This window comes from Pelobates fuscus, chromosome 2 (genome assembly GCF_036172605.1).
Source record: "Pelobates fuscus isolate aPelFus1 chromosome 2, aPelFus1.pri, whole genome shotgun sequence".
NCBI classification, from domain to species: Eukaryota; Metazoa; Chordata; class Amphibia; order Anura; family Pelobatidae; genus Pelobates; species Pelobates fuscus.
In genome coordinates this window covers 61,652,251-61,672,603 of record NC_086318.1, presented here as the reverse complement: position 1 = coordinate 61,672,603, position 20,353 = coordinate 61,652,251, and the positions used below count along the sequence as shown (strand labels likewise).

General features: G+C 39.4%; 1 protein-coding gene across 2 annotated transcripts; it reads right to left on the bottom strand.

The window, feature by feature from the left end:
• Nucleotides 1-5,691: 5,691 nt before the first annotated feature.
• Nucleotides 5,692-20,122, bottom strand: LOC134585467 (ribonuclease H1-like). 2 transcript variants are annotated; one of them, XM_063440885.1, is made up of 9 exons: nt 20,057-20,122; nt 16,514-16,709; nt 14,695-14,816; nt 11,955-12,137; nt 10,819-10,918; nt 8,349-8,403; nt 7,233-7,317; nt 7,021-7,145; nt 5,692-6,223 (listed from the first exon to the last, which is right to left on the bottom strand). In XM_063440885.1, exons 2-9 carry the CDS (start codon nt 16,645-16,647, stop codon nt 6,131-6,133), a joined length of 897 nt encoding a protein of 298 aa, XP_063296955.1. In that variant the 5' UTR covers nt 16,648-16,709; nt 20,057-20,122; the 3' UTR covers nt 5,692-6,130. The 2 variants fall into 2 exon arrangements, with proteins under 2 accessions (XP_063296955.1, XP_063296954.1); XM_063440884.1 differs by having other exon boundaries at nt 19,940-20,074.
• Nucleotides 20,123-20,353: the final 231 nt, after the last annotated feature.

Genomic DNA, 20,353 nt, shown 5'->3' with positions numbered 1-20,353 from the left:
AGACCCTTTATAAGGGTGGGCTCTCCCCGGCACGTGCTGGGATCACAGGATCAGACCAGATAGAACTCCCCCCTCCCCCCCCCCCCTCATGGTGAGAGTATAGAGTATGTCAGGGTCAAAATGAGGGCAGTATCATGGCCCAGCTCTGTCCCCATATGTCTCTGGTTGATATACTCTGAGCAGAGTTTTATAAAGTTTATTTAATAATAATAATAATAAAGCTACTGTCTATGTTTATCTCTGTAAATAAGGCTTAGTTATTAGCTAATGTGTGAATTTCAAATCTTAATAATATCAATATCAAACTGAGCTAAGTTTAGAAGTCAGCTATTTTGACCTAGATTTTAAAATTCATTTTACATTTCCAACAGTTTACACTTTAGTGAATAATCAATTTTTGTAAAACTGCTGAATTCTCTTGAAATATGCATTTTTATAAAGTGAGGAAGAGGGGAGACACTGTTTAACCACTACAGCATCTCAGCTTAAGGGTTAATCTTTACCCCTCCTTTACACACACACACACAAGGCTGGGATGCCATCTTCTTTAGGTGTCTTTACAAAATATGCAAAACTCCCTGAAACTGACAACACTGCATTAAAGCGACCCTATAACTCCCCACTTCCACCGCTCCCTCAAAAAAATTAGCATTTTGTAAAGAATGTTTATGAAATGTTCATAAGGACTGTGTTACAATTTCATTGAAATTCCAATGCAGTCAAAAGATATGAGACAAAGAAAGGACTACTTTTTCGTATGGTATATGACTAACTTAACAAAAATCACTAGCGACGGCTGTGGGTCTAACACATTCTCTCGCTCAACGTCAATATCTATGGAGGTTGTACGACCAGGGCTGTATCTACCGCGAGGCAAACAAGGCATTTGCCTTGGGCGGCACTTTCCAGAGGGCGGCAAAAAACGCTGCCCCCAAGTGCCCAGGCTAATGCCTTGTTTGCCTCGTTTGATGGGGGGCCGAAGAACTGGCCAGCTGGCCACCTTTGGGCCCCACCAGGGAAGGCATCATGGCAGCCATTTGTTTCCCGGGTGGCGAGGGAGCACTTTCCCCTGAGCTCTCCCTGCTCAGCTCCCATGTGCTACCCGCAGTGATGCCAGGAGCCAGAATATATAACGTCACTCCGGCTCCTGGCATCACTATGCAGCACGTGAGGGAGCTGAGCAAGGAGATCACAGCTCCCTCGCTGTCAGCTAAGTGCAGCCGCCCGCCTGCATGCCTGCATGTCCGCCCACCTCCCTGCCAAGCAGCCCCACTGGAAACCAGGTGAAAAATCCACCCAGCTCTCACAAAAGTAGGGTGGCTGGATGGATTTATATTTAAAAAAATAATAATAGTTGTGAGTGGAGAAAATGTGTGTGTCAGTGAATGTGAGTGTGTGTGTGTGTCTGTAAGTATGTGTCTGAATGATTGTATGTGTCTGCCAGATTGTGTTAAATCAGTGAGTGTGTGTGTATGTCAGTGTTTCTAAGAGTGTGTGCTGGTCCGTGAGTGTGTGTCAAAATGTGTTAGTTAACAGGAAGAGGTGTGGCCTTGGACGGAAGGGGCGGTTAAATTTAAATATGACTCCGCTCGTCTCAAGACGGAGAAGAGTGAGGAGCTGTGACCCAGCGCCGAGGGACATCCACACTGGGATAAGGTAAGTAAATAAAGGGTTTCTAACCCTTTATTTACTGGGTGGGAGGCGCTCGGAAGGGGGGTGACAGAGGGATTGGTAGTGCCAGGAATAGAGCCTTGTATTTCTGGCACTGCAGTATCCCTTTAAAGAAACACTATAGAGTCAAGAACACCACTCTGGTCAATCTGCATCTCCTCATGGCAATGCAATAGATCAATGCATCTCTATGAGGAATGTTCAAAGTCTACATGCAGAGCATTACAGTCCTGATGAAAGCTCCTGGTGTTGAGCTGAAACATTGACATATGTTGTAATAATATGTAAATAAAAGTTATGATCCCTTTGAACAGGGCCGATCCTAGGGTGCAGACTTGTTTTGGCGCCCCGAGGTGTCCGTGGTCATCTTACCCACTCCTCCCCTTTGCAACAACTCTACCGCTCCATCTAGACACTCACTGGCAGTCACACACTCTCACTGTTCAATCAAGCGTATTTTTAGCTGCCTTTTGGTTTTCCCCATGTATTGTTTGCCCCACAGACATTGTAACAGATAGGTAACAAAGTCCGTGTAGGAACCTAGTCTTGGTTTAATTGGGAAACCTTCATAGCTAATGGGACTTTCAAAATTCAAGGATTGTGTCAAATCCTCTCTTGCAACTGTTAGTCTAATACTATCCTTACCTTATGTGTAACTTTACCCCACTCCCTCTAGCATGTAAGCTCATCGAGCAGGGCCCTCAACCCCTCTGTTCCTGTGGTAACAACTACATGTCTATTCGTCCACCCATTGTAAAGCACTGCCAAATTTGATGGGGCTATATAAATAATAACATATTAATATCAAAAAGGGTATTACTACCCACTGTGTCCCAGTCCACTGCAACACCTGTCCTATGTTCAATTGGAGGGATTTCCATGGCATGGGTATTGAACAAGTGTCTTCTTATTTTATGACCATTTTTACATGTATATCATATTCCTTTGGTATTATAATCTTCATCTAATATACCATGGATATGGTGAACAACCTCTTATTACTTTTTTCTTAAATATATAATTTTTCCAGTGTATTATTATTTCACCTTACATTATTATTTACATCTATTGTGGGCATTTTATAATGAGATTGATTTCCCTCTTAAAATTAAAATTTCTGTTTGACTACTTAATACATATCTGTTACTATTTTCTATATCCAAAGTGGATTTGGAACGCACATTACCATAGTGATAGAACGCACACGATGTTCAGGACTTCTGACCGGAACCGTAAACACTGCGTGGAATGCAAGCTGAGCAAACTTGGCGAAAATGCGGTAAAATTAGGAGACGATCGAAACCAACTGAAGGAATAAACCATGAAGACCTATGAGGAGAGCTTATTACCTTTACAACCAATAAGATCAATATACATATATATTCAGACTAGCGCTATCACACGCACATGTAAAAGAGCTCTAGCGTATGTTGCGTACAGTGATACAATCCCCACTTATAGTATATGATGAGAAATGTCCACAGCGGTAGAAGTGTTCGGAACTCGGAAGTAAAAAAAAAAAAAAAACCTGTATAGTATAATATTTGATCTATTTTATACAGATTCAATTATCTTATGGAGAGCAATATTTGTTGCCTTTTTTACTTTCTCCTGAGTTCCAGGAACTTCTACTGCTGTGGACGTTTCTCATCATATGCGATAAGTGGGGATTGTAACACTGTACGCAACATACGCTAGAGCTCTTTTACATGTGAGTGTGATAGCGCTACTCTGATTATATCCAATTATTGGGTTTTGACATATTGCACATATTTCCCCTGCTTTTTATCTCCTTTTATATACGGATACACAAGCAACTTTAACAACTATAGACCCCCCCCAAGTCCAAAGAACTTACGCTTTATCAAACACCCACAGCTGCACTTACCTCCAAGTTAGAGGCATCTTTTTATGCGAGAACTTTTATATCTTGTTTTATACTTTTTTCCAATTGTCTCTAGTTCGTGTGATTTCCTGTGGCACAGTCCTTCTCTCATTTTTTTGTTTGTGACATTCTTTTATAGGGTTGAGAGGAATCACCTTTTAGGGTTGTTGCCTCCTTACCACGGTTTGGTTATTTAGCGCTGACCGTTTGTGTGTTTTGTTTTTCTTTTTTTTGTGTGCATTGATACCTTTTTTAGTAAACAAATACAAAAGACAAGCTTTTGAAAGTTTTCCCCTCCGCTCTGATGCAATGCACAATTATATATAAGCAATATATAATTTATTAAAGTGACATCCATCAGTTTGAGACCGCTGTCTCACTCAAAAGTTTTAGCTTTGAAATCGAACATTGCCTCATTCTGCCAGGTAAATAAGCAGCTACATAAGATTTTTAAATATTTATACAAGCTTCTTCAGCCTGGTGTTTTCCACTCACCCTCCTAGGGGGAACACTGATCTAACCAGTGTCCTATCCCTAGGAATGCCTGAAAAGTGCATTGCGCATGTGCAATTTGAAGCGCTCATCACATCATTAGTCACTTTGCTTGATACTTAGTACGAGCGCCAGCCTTAAATGAGCATACCACACTTGCACTGCCAGTAGTCCCCATGGACAAAGAGCAAATCTTTAACCCAGGCTGGTGATATTACCTCCGTGAAACATGGTCAATATAGCTTATTCTGCAAATTAAGGAATGCATTTTATTTGTTTTAATCTGTGTTTAATTGGTTTGCCATTGAGACCATTAGAAATGACATTCTTTATGTGCCTGCATTTCTGACTGATTAATTTTAATTTACCTGCAGTTAACTGCCTTGCAGAAGTTAGCAAGTTCGGTAACAATGAAAATCCTTACATGAACAGTTTCTGCTTTGTATCTTTAAATGGAATTTCTTCCAAAATAATTTTCCAACACTTTCAATAGTTTTGACAAACTTCACTTGGCTAATACTTTAGCAGTAATCATTACTAGTCAGATACAGTGCTGTAAAAAGCTCAGGTCAATGAAGATATCAGCAGGTTTGATACTTAATGCTCCCCGTGGTAACCTGTTGGCTGCTAAAGTTTTCACTCAGGAATCTCCTGCGTACCTAAAGCCCACCCCTCTGCTTACTCGAGATGGGAAGAGAATATTTCACTCAATATTCAGCCAAAATATTTGTATGCTTCTTACTGCTGTATTCTCAGAGGTTCTATATCCTTCTCCCTGGGATGCTTTGAGAATCAGCTACCGGATTTAAAAATAAAAAGCACACTAGTATACTGCCGATCTACCACCACTTCACAGCTGCGCATACAGCATTCTACGATTTAACCATAAAAAAAAAAAAAAAAAAAAAAAAATCAAATCTGCATGTCACAGGGATACAAGTGCGAATATTAAAGGTTTCATCAATCATTTACTAGTAATTTGATAATCTATACATTTTACTTGACAACTGCTATCATTGAATCACCTATTGCAGAGGTGCCCAAAAGTTACCAGTTGTTGTATTACTACAACTACGATACTTTTTGCCTGGCCTTAGATTTACAAAGCATCATGGAAATTGTAGTTTTAGAACATCTGGGGATCTACCTCTTGGGAACCCCTGACCTATTGCATCACAGGTGCTCTTTAAAACTGAGCAGGACTAATTATATACCATTTTTTTTGTATTTGTCCTGTTTCTTGCATAATTGGTACCCGTTCATAGAAAACATCAAGAATTACAGAAAAAAAAAAAAAGTATAAAATAAAGTTATTTTGACATCTAGTGTGTTGGCAAATTGCTTTACAGGCAAACTACAGACATGAAACCAATAAATTTACACAATGAATATTTATAGAATTTTATAAAAATATAATTTGCTTTAAAGCATCCACTATACAATACCCTCATTAAAGCTACCAGAAAACAATTCAAGGAAAAGTACAAAATGAAACTCCAAATTTCAAGGTACAAATTGAGCAAAACATACATATATGGATTCCATTAAATCGGTAATGTCTTATACATCAGTCAGTAAAGCCTTGCTAATATGGACACACACTTACCTCTCTCACACAAAATGTCATGCCCTACGCTACCAGCCAGGCCTAATAGTTACAAGCCTGGAGGGTCTATAGCAGTTATTTTCTATTCTAAATTTTCAACGGGGGAGGGGAAATTATGGCAGAGTGGGAGATGTGCACAAAATTATTTGCCCAGCACATTCATAAGCTAAACTGTGTTAGCAGACAAAACTATTTACTTTTTGACCATATTAAAACCAAATTTGCCAATGCATTTGCACGGGTTTTGCTTATTCGAGTGACAAACTGAAAAATGTTGATATTTTGCTAAATTGTAAAACAGTCATGCATTTATATAGATATATTGTTGCTGTATGGGTTGCAGATATCCTATTGGTGTTGATCTTCTCTTTCACAAAAATGATTATACAGATAAACCAGAGGTCTTCTTTAGTCTTAAAATATTCAAAAGAACTCAATGCAAGTTTGAGTTTATGCCCAAACAGGAGTTCGAAGACCTATTCTATTTCAAGTGACTTCTTAGCGCCTTCACGAGCGAGTCTATCAGCTGCTTCATTTCCACTAAATCCAGCGTGGCCTGGTATGTGCATCTAAAACAGAGACACAGAGAAAATATATAAGCCAATAAATATTCTGTTACAATGCCCAATACGGTCCAGATCCAACTCCTACAAATTTTCACAGAGGACTTTACTGTAAGAGCAGCACTGGGACAGTTGAGGTCACCATAAAATGTATATTTGTGACTTATTGATACTCATGGATTTGAGTATATCTGCTCCCACCTATCTATCCTCCATAATACACAAATATGTCCCGTCTAGGCCCTTACTCTCTGCTGAAGACTTACATCAATCTTCTGTCCATACTCCCACCTCTGATGCTCGCCTTCAAGACTTCTTGAGGGCTGCACTGTTCCTGTGGAACTCACTTCCCTCCTCCGTTAGATGCTCACCCAGTCTCCACTCCTTCAAAAAAAATCGTTAAAAACCCCCACTTCTTCATAAAAGCGCATCAATTAAACTATTAATAGCTCCCGACTGATTCCTCTCTTGCAAGTGTCATTAGTCTAATACTATCTTTACCTTTTGTGTCACATGACCCCACTCCCTCTAGCATGTAAGCTCATTGAGTAGGTCCCTCAACCCCTCTGTTCCTGTGTGTCCAACTTGTCTGGTTACAACTACATGTCTGTTCGTCCACCCATTGTAAAGCGCTGCGGAATTTGATGGTGCTATATAAATAACATGATATCACTGACATTTTACGGCAACCAGATATTTGGTAATTCATTAAATTAGGTCTACACACACACACATTCAGTAACTATAGTAGTAATATTCTTGTTTAAATGTAATTACAATAAATTAACTGATCATGCTCTTACCCATTTAATATCTATACCCTCAATAAGTTTATCAAGCTTTTCAAAGTCTTCTCTGTTAATAACATTTTGCCCTGTGCTAAGCTTCCAGTTTTTGCTCTTCCAAGAATTGATCCATTTAGTGATACCTAAAAGAAAAAGTAAAAAGTGAAAAACAAAAAAAAAAAACTCCACAATGAAATTTAAAAAAAGGAATTCCATAGCTTGCTGCTTACCGTTTATTGTAAACATGCTGTCTGTGTAAAGAACCAGTTTTGTAATATTTTGGGATTTTGCCACCTCTATTGCTTTGCATGCTGCCTGAAAAAAAAAAAAAAACTTTCATCTTCAAATAACACATGTACATATATGCGCACATACACATTAACTTTCAGGAAAAAAAAAAATCTACATGCAGCAGGAAAGGCTTTAACCCCTTAAGGACACATGACGTGTGACATGTCAGGATTCCCTTTTATTCCAGAAGTTTGGTCCTTAAGGGGTTAAGCAGCTTTCAAATGTTTCATCATTTTCTTCAAGGACTTAAAGCAATGTAAACAGCATATCATTGCGGCGGTCAGGCATAAATCCTCCTTTAGTTACAACCACCACCGCCCAAAAAAAACAAACAAAAAAAACCCTAAATAAACAAATTACCTCTTAGCAGTGAAATTATACTTAAACATACACTTTAGTCATCAAATAAAAAAAAAAAAAAAAACCTTTAGCTTAATGAAGCAGTTTTGGTGTATAGCTCATGCCTCTGCAGTATCACTGCACAATTCCCTGTCATTTAGGAGTTAAATCATTTTTGTTAATGCAGCCCTAGTCACACCTCCCTGCCTGCATCCTGCACAGCCTTCCTAAACACTTCCTGTAGTTGCCAAATATTCCTCAGATGTATCGTGGAATGAAAAAAAAAGAAGACAGAAAAGCAATGTTGTAGTATGTCACTATGAACCAAAATATGATGAAAAAGTAGAGTGGTCACTCACAGTTAATAGAGCTTCCATCTGTTAAGTGCAACTTGTTTTCCCTCGTAGTGTTTATTTATAACACATGGCTAAATTCAAACATTAATGCTCTTTCTTAACTTTAATTTCCCTGCCATTCAGGGGGAACACTTCTAGTATTCCAATTTTAAATATTTGTTTATTTTGTTCTGGGCTAAATGTTGAAAACAAAAAAAAAACAACCACCCACAAATAAAACCCCTTTTAAATGCCATAAACTGTTGCAAAAGCCTACTAAACTTAGTACTGGCTCCTAAAGTTTAGGAAAATATTTCTAACTTCAAAATCCAAAACAGATAAATAATACAAAGAGGACATTGTAGTACAAGCTGGCTTTACCAGTATTTCAGCCCTCTGGTTCGTCTGTCTTCCATCAAGTCTTTCTGCAACATTCCTGTAAACCATAAAAATGCACAGAATTATCAATCCCATGGAAAGACAAGTCAGAATAGAGAAACACCATAAAGGATTAAATCTAACAAATAGTTTGAATAGCAGTATGAAGGTGAGAGGGGCTTATGGAAATTTATTTCTGCATAGTTTAAAAGTCTGATTTTTAATTCTCACGGTGATCTAACTTTATTCTCAATAAACAGATATTCATACACTGAAGTTTCAGGGACTCTAAAATTATGTGTTAGAGGTTGTTCAACTTCAAATCCCATTATTTTTTGCGCAACGTAGAGATGTTGGCGTGAGCACAGACTCTGGTGTGTAATAAATAATCTACAGACATCACTTGGGGAAAAAAAAAAAAAAAAAAGGAGAATTACCAGGGAACTCTATATACGCAAAATGTGAACTTAGGAACTCAAAAAGAACAAAATATCTGAAAGCAAGCAATATCTTCAAGCTTAATAAGATTAAGATGGATAAGAATGATATTGATGTTTTGGCAACACGCGCATGTAGAGATTTCCCTGTTGTTATCCAGTACTGATTTCCCAAGAGTACACCCATGCAGCTCTTGGGTGACCTTGTTTGATTTAGAGAGTGTCAAGTTTAGTGGACAAACTACAGCTAACAAGCTTCACTTTTCGTATTCAAAAAAATAAAGCTTCCTCAATATCTAGAACCCCAGAGAATTCACAGGAGAGTGACAGCCAGCACAGTTGGCAATGAGATCAACATCATATTAAAAAGGTTGGGAGTATCTACCTTCTTAATTAAGATGAATTAGTTCACAAGCCCAGCCAATACAAATAAAAAAACAAAAACAAAAACCCCTAATAAATTAGTAGCTAAAATCTAAAAACTTTAGGGAAGAGCCATATTAGAACTCAAAAAAGGAAAAGAAAAGCTGAAACTTTCACAATATTTCAAAAAAATCACTTTTAAGGAGGATTTGTGCCTGACCGCTGCAATCACATGCTCTTTAAGTTAATTTAAGTAACTGTGGATTTGAAAATTGTGATACAATTGAAAGATGCTTAAATGAACACTATAGGCACCCAGATCACTTTAGCTCATTGAAGTGGTCTGGGTACAGTGTCCTCATTGCAGTTTCAGAGAAACTGAAATGTTTACATTGCAGCATTAAGTCTGCCTCCAGTGGCTCTCTACCAGATAGCCACTGGAGGCGCTCGCTGGCTGCTAACAGACTTTTGGACTGCTGACGTCCTCATGGGTCAGCTATTTCCCCATAGGAAAGGATTGATTGACTCAATGCTTTCCTATAGGGAGGCCTAGTGCAAATTAATTTAAACCTTTATTCACATCAGTGGGGAAGCTAAAGTGCCAGGAATACAGCTTTGTATTCCTGGCACTTATAAAGTATCCCTTTAAAGATACAAAAAAAAAAAAATGCTTTCCCTACATATATCGGATGGGTCCCTCCTACCAAAATGTGTCTCTACTTATGTAGATAGTTTAACTTGTTCACTTATTGTTTAACTTTCAATGACGTAACGTGGAATGTACTTCACGACTGCTGACCTATATGTATAAATCACCTCACCGCATATGGCATGTCAAACTTGTAGCTTACTCCCATAAAAAGCGGCTAGACCGCATATGTATGAAAACATGTCCGATATCAAGTTGTTACAACTGCAAATGTCTCATGTACCATGCGTATTTATATAATTTTGTTAACTCTTATGCCTCACAAATAAAAAGAGAATAAAAAAAAATTCCTGCTGCATCTAAATGCGACTGCATGAGTACTATTACTGTAAATACATGAGTACTATTGTAATACACGAGTACTATTAATGTAAATAGAAAGTGCTGCAGATGGAATAAAAACTTTGTGTATATAGTTCCATTGCCGCATAGTGCATAAATCTGAAATCTGAATTAAAATATTCACATAAGGATACTAGCTTTGCTTTTACCCGTTTATGAGAATCAATAGCAACGAACATTTAAAAAATTAGAGGGGGGTGGGGGCGCGTCGAATACACCAACAATGTAATTATAAAACAAACTTTAAATTTGTATTCTGTACACAATCTTCTCTCATTCAGTGTCAGTACTTAAGGCTGTTGAAGTGTGAGGTACATTGACACCTTCAGAGCCATCTAAATGTATTGCACATCCCACTGACCATACAGAATGAGCAAATGGCCTGTATCTTCACTAAACCTAGCATATGTTGCCTTTCAAATTAAACATGTATAAGGAACCCAAGAATTAAAAGCTTGCACTCCAATGCTATATAATTATTAAGTCTTTCCTAAGTACCATGCTTCACAAGATATATATATATATATATATATATATATATATATATATATATATATATATATATATATTTATACCCTCACACGGCTTGCCACACTCACAGAAACAAATTAGTATCACTTACAACGGGTGGTTTGGACCCCAGTAAACACCAATCCCAGCTCGGGCTTTTAATCGACCATTGCGAGAACAGCAGCCATCTGTGTATACCACAGTAAAATCACCTGCAGAGGAAAAGAGTGGTGAGAGGTAAAACTTAAGAATGTAACTAGAGGAGGAAAGAAAAGTCAAAGGGCTTCACTCACATAACCAGTGATTGTAGATAATACACAAGGGAATTAAAAATGTAAGGTCAAATAGCCAATTTATCTCAGTTATTTAATCTAAAACATGCAATTTACTTATACGTTTTCCACAATTCTAGATTTATTAAACCCAAAGTGTTTTCATTAGGATTTTTTGCGAGGGGGTGGGGGAGGGGGATTATTTTATTGCCCTTATTGTGAACAACAGAATACCCAGCATGTTTCAATCAATCAAGCATCAGGGTTGCCTACTGCAGCATAAGAAATAAAGACACTTCTAAAACAGAACTTGAAAAGGAACACGCTAAATCACCAAAACAACTTTAGTTTAATGAAGCAGTTTTAGTTTAGGAAAAAAACTAATCAAAAACACAGCACTTTTACTTGCTTGCTTAATTGATTCATTGAGTGGGTTATGTTCAATCTGTCATCACTAAACATTCCATTCGAAAACTGCAGTGGGTTAATAAAAAAAAAACTTCCAAAATCTGTCTAATATCCAATTAAAGAGCATAAGACAGATTTAGCTCTAGATTAGTGGTGCAAACATGATCTATACATTGTACTAGTGAGAAATTGACAGTCACATGTATAGATTAAAATATCACAATGCCTAGTGTACAGCTGAACATTAGTCATAGTAGACTGTAGTGGCACTGGCATAGAGATGGTAGCCAGGAATTTTAATATTTTAAAAATAAAAGTTTGCCAGCAATTTGTGTAAAACAGTGAACAGATGACATTATTACATTGTTAACAGTTCATGGCAAGTTTAAAGCTGAAGGCAAGAGCCTATGTTATGCAATTTATGAGAAGGCTTTGAGCATCAATCGTGTGAAGCTGCTCTACAATAGCTGTTGGATACCCATGATTTACAATACAGTTATGCACAACGTATACAAAATCATATACATGCAACCAAATGAAAGGCAAGTCTAAAATGACACAGTCTTACCCATGTAGTTAAATGTTCCATTATTTAAAGATGGCAAGGAACTGATATCAATGAGCTTGGTGCGTTTGGCAGGTTGTCCTGTCTCAGAAGAGCTCAGAGGTGGGTTAAGTGGTCTCTTATATGGTCGTTTTGAATGAGATTCTGATGACTTTGCTGGTGAGGAGGTCGGCTTTCCACAACCATCTACAAAATAAATGTAATATATTCCCCTTTGGCAACAACAAAACCATCAATATAAAAAAAAAAAAAAATTCAGATTCTACAATTTTTATATATAAATAAAAATGTTAAATATATAAGACTAGTAACATGTAAAGAAAAAAAAAACAAATATAAACACCACAAAATACGTGAAACGTAGTGTAAATTACATAACTTCAATTAATATACAACCTCCCGAGATCGTTCTCCACAACAAACGACCTTTACAAAGTACAAAAAAACCACAAACAGAATCGGGATACGGCTGTATGATCTATGGAGAAAACATACAAAAACAAAAATAGTGTGATACAGTATATACAATAAATCTTGCGCTGTTAATAAATGCACTCACAAGATGGTGAAGAAAAAAGCGCTCATAAGGTGCCTCCCCTGATGGTGTGGGAGGCACCTTATGAGCGCTTTTTTCTTCACCATCTTGTGGGTGCATTTATTAACAGCGCAAGATTTATTGTATGTACTGTATCACACTATTTTTGTTTTTGTATGTTTTCTCCATAGATCATACAGCCGTATCCAGATTCTGTTTGTGGTTTTTAATAACATGTAAAAGTGAACACGAGAACAAAAACAAACAAAAAATTTGTTAAAAAAAAAGAATCCTGCTTTTAAATAAACAGCAATAATTACCTTTCAGGGTTAGCTCCACTTCTAGTGGCTGTCTACCAGACTTTGGGCCGTTAGGAGACTATTGGTCGCCTGACGCTGGACGTATTTACGCTATGAATGAGGATGTCCAGCATCACCCAAACCCAATAGGAAAGAATTGTTTAAAGCTTTCCTATGAGGAAATCCTAATGTGAGCACGACCATTGCCGCACATGCCTTTTAAGTCTCCCCCGCCGGCTGACCCAAGCCAGCACCGAAAGACATTATCCCTTGACCGAGGTAAGTCCAGGGTAGGGGATTGAAGATATTGTGCCAGGAAAACAATCTTGTTCGAGTAGTTTGATGAAGAGAGGGGTTTAAAAAAAAACAAAAAAAAAAACAGTATGGCCCCTTATACCGTGTCAAATAATTTTCAAAAAGTATTACACAAAGAAAAGCTTTTTGGGCACTCACAGCCTGGCCCATCCCTTACAACCCTATTGATAAAATGTAAGTTACACTACAGACCAGGACGGTGAGTACTGGCCAAAATTGGATGGTTCAGACTAGCCAATCAATACCAACCAAATCTGAACAAAATAGATGTTACGAATGTAGAAGTGTACATTTTAAATTAATGCAGCAAGCAATTGGACCAGACAAGAGATTCCTGGGTGTGGTAAACTGCTAGGAAAATGTTAAATGCAGAACGGGGGGGGGGGGGGGGGGGGAGAGGGTACAGTTCCCATAGGCTGCTAATACCATAACCACTAGAAAGGAGACATGGTCATAGTCCTTAGAGTGTCCCTTTAATAGCCATCTCTTTCTGCTTTATTAATTCACACATAGGTTTATACAGTAAGCACAGAATTGTAATGAAGAGGGAAAAAAGTATCCTACAGCTCATCTAGTCACAATTTGAAAACTAAATTATAATTAGGATAAAAAAAAAAAATCTAATTTGAAATTTTGTGACTAAATTATAAATATGTAGTAGCCAGCTGTACGCATGAGAACTGCCAGAGCCAATTTCCTGTGTCTTGCTTCTAAACCAAATTCTCAAAATATAATTTAAAGGAACACTATAGGGTCAGGAACACAAACATGTATTCCTGACCCTATAGTAGTAAACCCACCATTTAGGTGGCTTATCACCCCTCCTTAAAAGGAATTAAAACATCTTATTTCTTGCACTGCACAGTTCGCCGGCGCTGGCTTTGCCCCTGATCCGCCTCCTTTGTGACATCAGAATTGCCCATAGGGAGAGCATTGGACTGGCAAAAAAAACCCCCCCCAAAAAAAACAAGGAGGCGTGGCCAAACACTGTTTTGGCCAATCAGCACCTCCTCATATAGATTTATCTCTATGAGGAAAATTCAGCATCCCCATGCAGAGCGTGGAGACACTGTGCAGCACTGCCCCAGGAAGTGGCCATCTGAGGAGTGGGCACTTGGAGGAGTCCCTAGGGGGTAATGTAAACAGTTTGCATGAAAATGCCAGAAGACAATGATTATACTCACTAGAACAATTACATTAAGCTGTAGTTGTTCAGGTGACCATAGTAGACTTCAAATGCAAAGTAGCATAAAGCTTAAAAAACAAACAACTCATACAGACTTCGGTGCATGCAAGCAATTTTCCAATGCACAACACATGTAGGTTGACTGAGTGGCTAAGGCTAAAAGAATGCTGACAAAGTCACATTGATCTATTCACAGTCCACATTCAGAAGCAACAATATTCCTGCCCCACCCAGTTGTATTGGATTAGGACTTTGACAAGTTAGAAGGCATGTGTACAAATGGTCACAAATCCTGTATCACTGAGGAAAACCATCAACGGAACATCATGATGTTAGTGCCATGATAATATAAACTATGGGAAATGTCTTCAGTATATTATTGGTTTAGAAAACATAGTGACTATTTACCGTCTGTGTTCAGTGTCTGAGCTTCCTCTGTATTTCTAACAAACTCCCAGGCTTCATTCTCTGCAGCAAATTTCTTGTACCTAGCCGACGGGAAGCGGTCAACTTGAGCTTTACATTCGTCCCTGGAATAGACAAAACTCAAGTTATACAACTGTCAGAACTATTGACTATTAAATACAATCATGGATTTATTGTAGTGGATAAATCATCTAGGGCAAAACCAAAAAAAAAAAAAAAAAAAGAAGACAAATTACTTTTCCAAAAATGTTGGATTTCTGTTATGAATATTAAGCATTTAAAGACAATGCAGAATATACCACTATATACAAGTACTAACAAAATCTATTTAAAATGACCACTCAAACAAATAACTGAAATATATAAACGCATCAATGCAGCATGAGTGAATGAATAAATTAATGAGTTTTTAGCCAGGACCCAGTTGCATCTCCAGCACACATTTAGAAAAAGTGGTTATGGTGACATGAGTGTCCCTTTAACATCTGATTGAAAATTAAACCTTTTTTTTTCTCCATGCATGTTGTGTGAATCACAGTTAGGGGAGGGCTGCAAAGACAGAAATAAAAAGCAACCGACTCCTAAATGGCAGAAAGTTTGAGCTGGGAGACTGCCAGGGCATGATGTATACAATAAAATCACTTTATTAAACGGACACTTTAGTCAACAAAACAATTTTAGCTTTACAAAATTGTTTTTGTGTATAGATTATACTCCAGCAGTCTCATTGCTCAATGCTTTCTGCCATTTAGAAGTTAAATCACTTTGTCTATGCAATCCTCACCTCCCTACATGTGACTTGCACAGCCTTCCTAAAACACATCCTGCCAAGAGTCATCTAATGTACAGACTCAGGGCCAGCACAAGGATTTTGCCGCCCCATTCATTCCACCTACTCATGCAGGCTTACCTACACTGACCCATAGAGACACACACAGACAGACCCATGCAGGCAACCTTCATCACTCTAGATGTTTTGGACTGCATCTCCCATAATGCCCTTACAGCCACAATGCTGGCAAAGCATCAAGGGAGATGTAGTCCACAACATCTGGGGTACCAGAGGTTGCCTATCCATGATCTATACCAGGCACAGGCAACCTTTGGCACTGCAGATGTATTGGACTACACCTCCCATGATGCTTTGCCAACATTAAGAGGGATGTAAATGCAGAAAGAAAAGTCCTGCACTCACTCCCATCACTGGGCAGCAGCAATGACTACAGTACACATCAGCCCCAATATATAGTAAAAACCAAAGAAAAACATGTTACCTGCGCTCTCTCCTTATCCCTATGTATTTTTAAACAAATGGAGTTTTTTTTTTTAGTTACCTCCAATGGCCATGAGAGGATAAGCCCACCTGCCAACGTCAAGGCAGACCCTCCCCAGGTGGGTCCTAACTAACCATTCACCTTGCTTCCTTGAGCTTCTGGCAAAGATCTCAAATGAGACAGAAAGGGGTATTTTTTATATACACCCCTATGCATTATTAACCCTTAATAGGGAACACATGGGATGGGCGGCTGCATTGTAACAAGGCATATGATGGGGGATGTAGTCCACAACATCTGGAGTGCCGAAGGCTGCCTATCTCTGATCTATACACTAAAATTGCTTCCTTAAGCTAAAGTTGTTTTGATGCCTAAAGTGTTCTTTTAATATTATCACATGTCTGCCAGTTTACTGTGAGTAAGGATAACTGAAAAATACACAGGTGTGAGATTTAATTTTTATTATTCTTTCAGTTCTAGCAGGTTACCAGGTACAAACCTCCAAATTAATTCACTGCCGTTCTTACCAAGTGTTATAGACTCCAGGAGTGCGCCCTCTTTTGACAGCATAAAACATTTTTGATAAAGCACTACTTGTATTACCACCTGCTGTGCACAGATAACGAGTCAACGAAAAAGCAACCACTGGAATCCTGAACATATCCCATAAGCCAAGCCAGGAATTACAGGACAGTCAACAGTAGGCGCTGGAAATGGCACATTCTGCAAAGTATAAAAGATGTAAGAACACTGATCACAAAACAAAAACCCCAAACCTAGTATGGGACAGGTTAAAGCGGTGATAATATGCATGTAAACAGCATACAAGTGTATGTCAATATATTGAAACACCTAAATGTATTCACCAAGGCAGACATGGTTGGCTGAGAGCAATAGCTGATGCACTCTGCCTTCCACTTACTGCCTATAGCGAGTAGGGCTTTAAATAAATACATACATTGCGGAGGCATTACTCAATATCAGCGGGCAGTGATAGGTTGATGACATCACTTGCTACATGTAATGGATCACCTGGCACCCTGACTGGGTACCTCCGTTGAAGGATGCTCCTAGCGCTTCCTGAGGTCTCCAAGCACTCCAGCCGACACCATAACCACCGTAGACTCCTTCAGAGAGCACGACAAGCACAAGCTCTTAAAAGAGCTTAGGAGTGATTACAGCAAGAGAATATGCAGAGCATAGCAATCCCTTGTAGCAGATTCCCCCAATAAGAGGCAGGACTCCACATTGATTAAAAGCTTCAGTTCTACTTCACCCTCAAACACTCTGCTTTTATGCCCATTTTACAAACATAGTAGCGCCCACAGGGTTTTGAAGAATAAATCAATCAATACATTACAACACAGCTAAACACTCCCATTTATACCAGCAGAAATCCTCCCCTCTGCCTGTGATACAATTACTGAACACAATGGGCCAACTTAATTATCACAGGCAGGAAAATACAGTTTTACACAATATTCATAACTTAAAAAGTATACATCACATTCACATAAACTTTCAGAATGGGCATACTCCAAATACAAACACTCAAAAATCATACAATTCCTTCCATTGGTTTAAAAGTTAGGTCGAAGTCCTTTGTGACCACTGAAGCATGGCTTTCCATCCAAAACCAGTTCCACAGAGTCCTCTATCCTGGAGATAATTGGCTTAACTGGGTGTGGTAAGCCAAATATCTCCAGGTACAGCAAATGTCTACTCAAAACAGCAAAAATACATAATTCCCATCATACTGAACAGAACCCCCACCTATCCCCAGATGGCTTGGATCTGAGCGCTCAATATATCCAAACAGCGCTCTGATCCCACAAACACAGACATCGCCATGGGGTCTAGCATGGGCTGATGAGAGGGTCCATGAGGCTAGCAATCAGGCTTCTCCATAACCCAGTGGCGAGGTTAGTTTTGCCGCACTACATTTGCAAACAGCCAGAGGAAAGAAGGCAAACCAGCACCGGAGGCAGTCTACTTGAGTGTTAAACTCTTTGTAGTGGTGGACTCTGGGCACCCTAAACACTTAGTTGACATGTGGTTTTGGTGCCTTTTAAAGGACCACACCCACCAAGACAACAAACACACCTTTATTTTAGCACCTAGGCAGACTTCTCACAGCAGCCTGATCCACCTAGCGTGAGACCACCTGTATTGTTGATCTCTGGTCCAAGCAGATGCTGCTTATACATAAGGATTGTGGAATTATAGTGGGAGTGTCTCACATAATCAAGGATGACATTAACTGCTGTATGAATGTAATTAAATGTTACTACACATTAGGTCTTATCACAATTTCAGGGTCATGGACCAAATTTAGATTTGCAAACCTAACAGCAAAAAAAAAAAAAAAAAAGTAGACTAAAGGGGAAAAAAAATGTAAATCTCCACTTTAGTATTTAAATTCGCTACAGTTTAGATTATAGTGACTCTAATCTAAAATGGAGCGAATTTAAATACTAAAGATGAGATTTCCCCCCCCTCCCCCCCAATCTACTTTTTTTGCCATTAGGTTTAGCAAATCTGAGTAGCCTTGTCTACAAAACTGGTGCAACAGAGTATTTTCCAAACCATTAAAATACAAAAGTTTGCAAAAGTTACAAATACACTGTTTTCAGTAAATAAGCGGTTTTATTTGTCAACTCAACCAGGGACATAAAAAAACCTGCACATTTTAGCAATGCATTGAAAATAGATTACCGATTACAGCCCTCCTGCATGCATTATTAAAGGACCACTCTAGTGCCAGGAAAACACTTGTTTTCCTGGCACTAGAGTGCCCTGAGGGTGCCCCCACCCTCAGGGACCCACTCCCGCCGAGCTCTGGGGGGAGGAAGGGGTTAAACTTACCTCTTTCTCCAGCGCCGGGCGGGGAGCTTTCCTCCTCTTCTTCCTCGCGACGTCATCGGCTGAATGCGCATGCGCGGCAGGAGCCGCGCTCGCATTCAGCCGGTCGCATAGGAAAGCATTCATAATGCTTTCCTATGGACGCTTGCGTGCTCTCACTGTGATTTTCACAGTGAGAAGCACGCAAGCGCCTCTAGCGGCTGTCAATGAGACAGCCACTAGAGGCTCTGGAGTCTGGCTTAACCCTCAGTATAAACATAGCAGTTTCTCTGAAACTGCTATGTTTATAAAAAAGAGGGTAAAAGCTAGCTGGACCTAGCACCCAGACCACTTCATTAAGCTGAAGTGGTCTGGGTGCCTAGAGTGGTCCTTTAAGTGTACAGGATTAAAGGACCACTATAACTCGTTTTCCTGGCACTATAGTGCCCTCAGGGTCCCACTCCCACCGGGCTGAAGGGGGAGGAAGGGGTTAAAAACTCACCTTTTCCAGCACCGGGCTCCCTCCTCCCTCTTCTGAGGTCATCGGCTGAATGCGCATGCACGGCAAGAGCCAGTCCATAGCATTCTCAATGCTTTCCTATGGACGCTGGCACCTTCTCACTGTGAAAATCAGTGAGAAACGCGGAAGCCCCTCTTGCGGCTGTCAATGAGACACTAGAGGGTGGATTAACCCATAGGTAAATATAGCAGTTTCTCTGAAACTGCTTTGTTTACAGCAGGCGGGGTTAATCCTAGATGGACCTGGCACCCAGACCACTTCATTGAGCTGAAGTGGTCTGGGTGCCTATAGTGGTCCTTTAAGTGAGCCCTTACTTGTAAGCATAGCAGTAATCAAACTACATGGGGAGACTCTCCTGCCTCTGGCACACACCCTGGGAAGGCTGGAGAGTATAAACGGCAATATAAACACATTTACAGCAGGGGTACACAGAAAGGTAGACTTTCCAGAGGTTTTAAAACTACAACTTCCATAATGCTTTGCCATTCTAAACATAAGCGGAGCATCATGGGAGTTGTAGTTCTACATCTGGGATCTACCCTTTTTTTTCTCTTATCTCAAGCATTTGGTAGCCCAAGCTGCTGTGGACTACCTTTCCCAAGATGCTCAGCTGCCTGGAGCACAGGTTTTGCAAACCATAAAGACTGAGGAGCCAAAGTTCAAAATCTGCAAAAACACACACCCCAAGGAGAAAGTAAATGCTACACACCGAGCTAACGAGCAACGTGATGAGTACTTCCTGGGCTACGCCCCTCTACCTTTCTATTGGCGGTTGACTTTCAAAAGAAATCTCTTATTGGCCGTCTGACCAGTCACTCATAGTAACCACTGTCTACGGGTGGGACAGAGAGTCAAACTACTTGCAGCTTTGTGTTAGTTTAACCAACGCGTTATGCTGATAGGCCTGTTCTGTGTATAACAGGTTAATGACAGGATATGGTTAAATCTAGTGCTGTAATAATAAATGATACAATAATATTTTATAAGTGAATATTAAAGCACTGTG

Coding starts and splice junctions, on each gene's coding strand:
- LOC134585467 (XM_063440885.1), bottom strand. CDS start 16,647: ATGTTCAGGATTCCAGTGGTTGCTTTTTCGTTGACTCGTTATCTGTGC. Junction 8,404..10,818: donor TGGGGTCCAAACCACCCGTT/GTAAGTGATACT, acceptor TATGGTTTACAG/GAATGTTGCAGAAAGACTTG. Junction 7,146..7,232: donor CAGCATGTTTACAATAAACG/GTAAGCAGCAAG, acceptor TTTTTCTTTTAG/GTATCACTAAATGGATCAAT.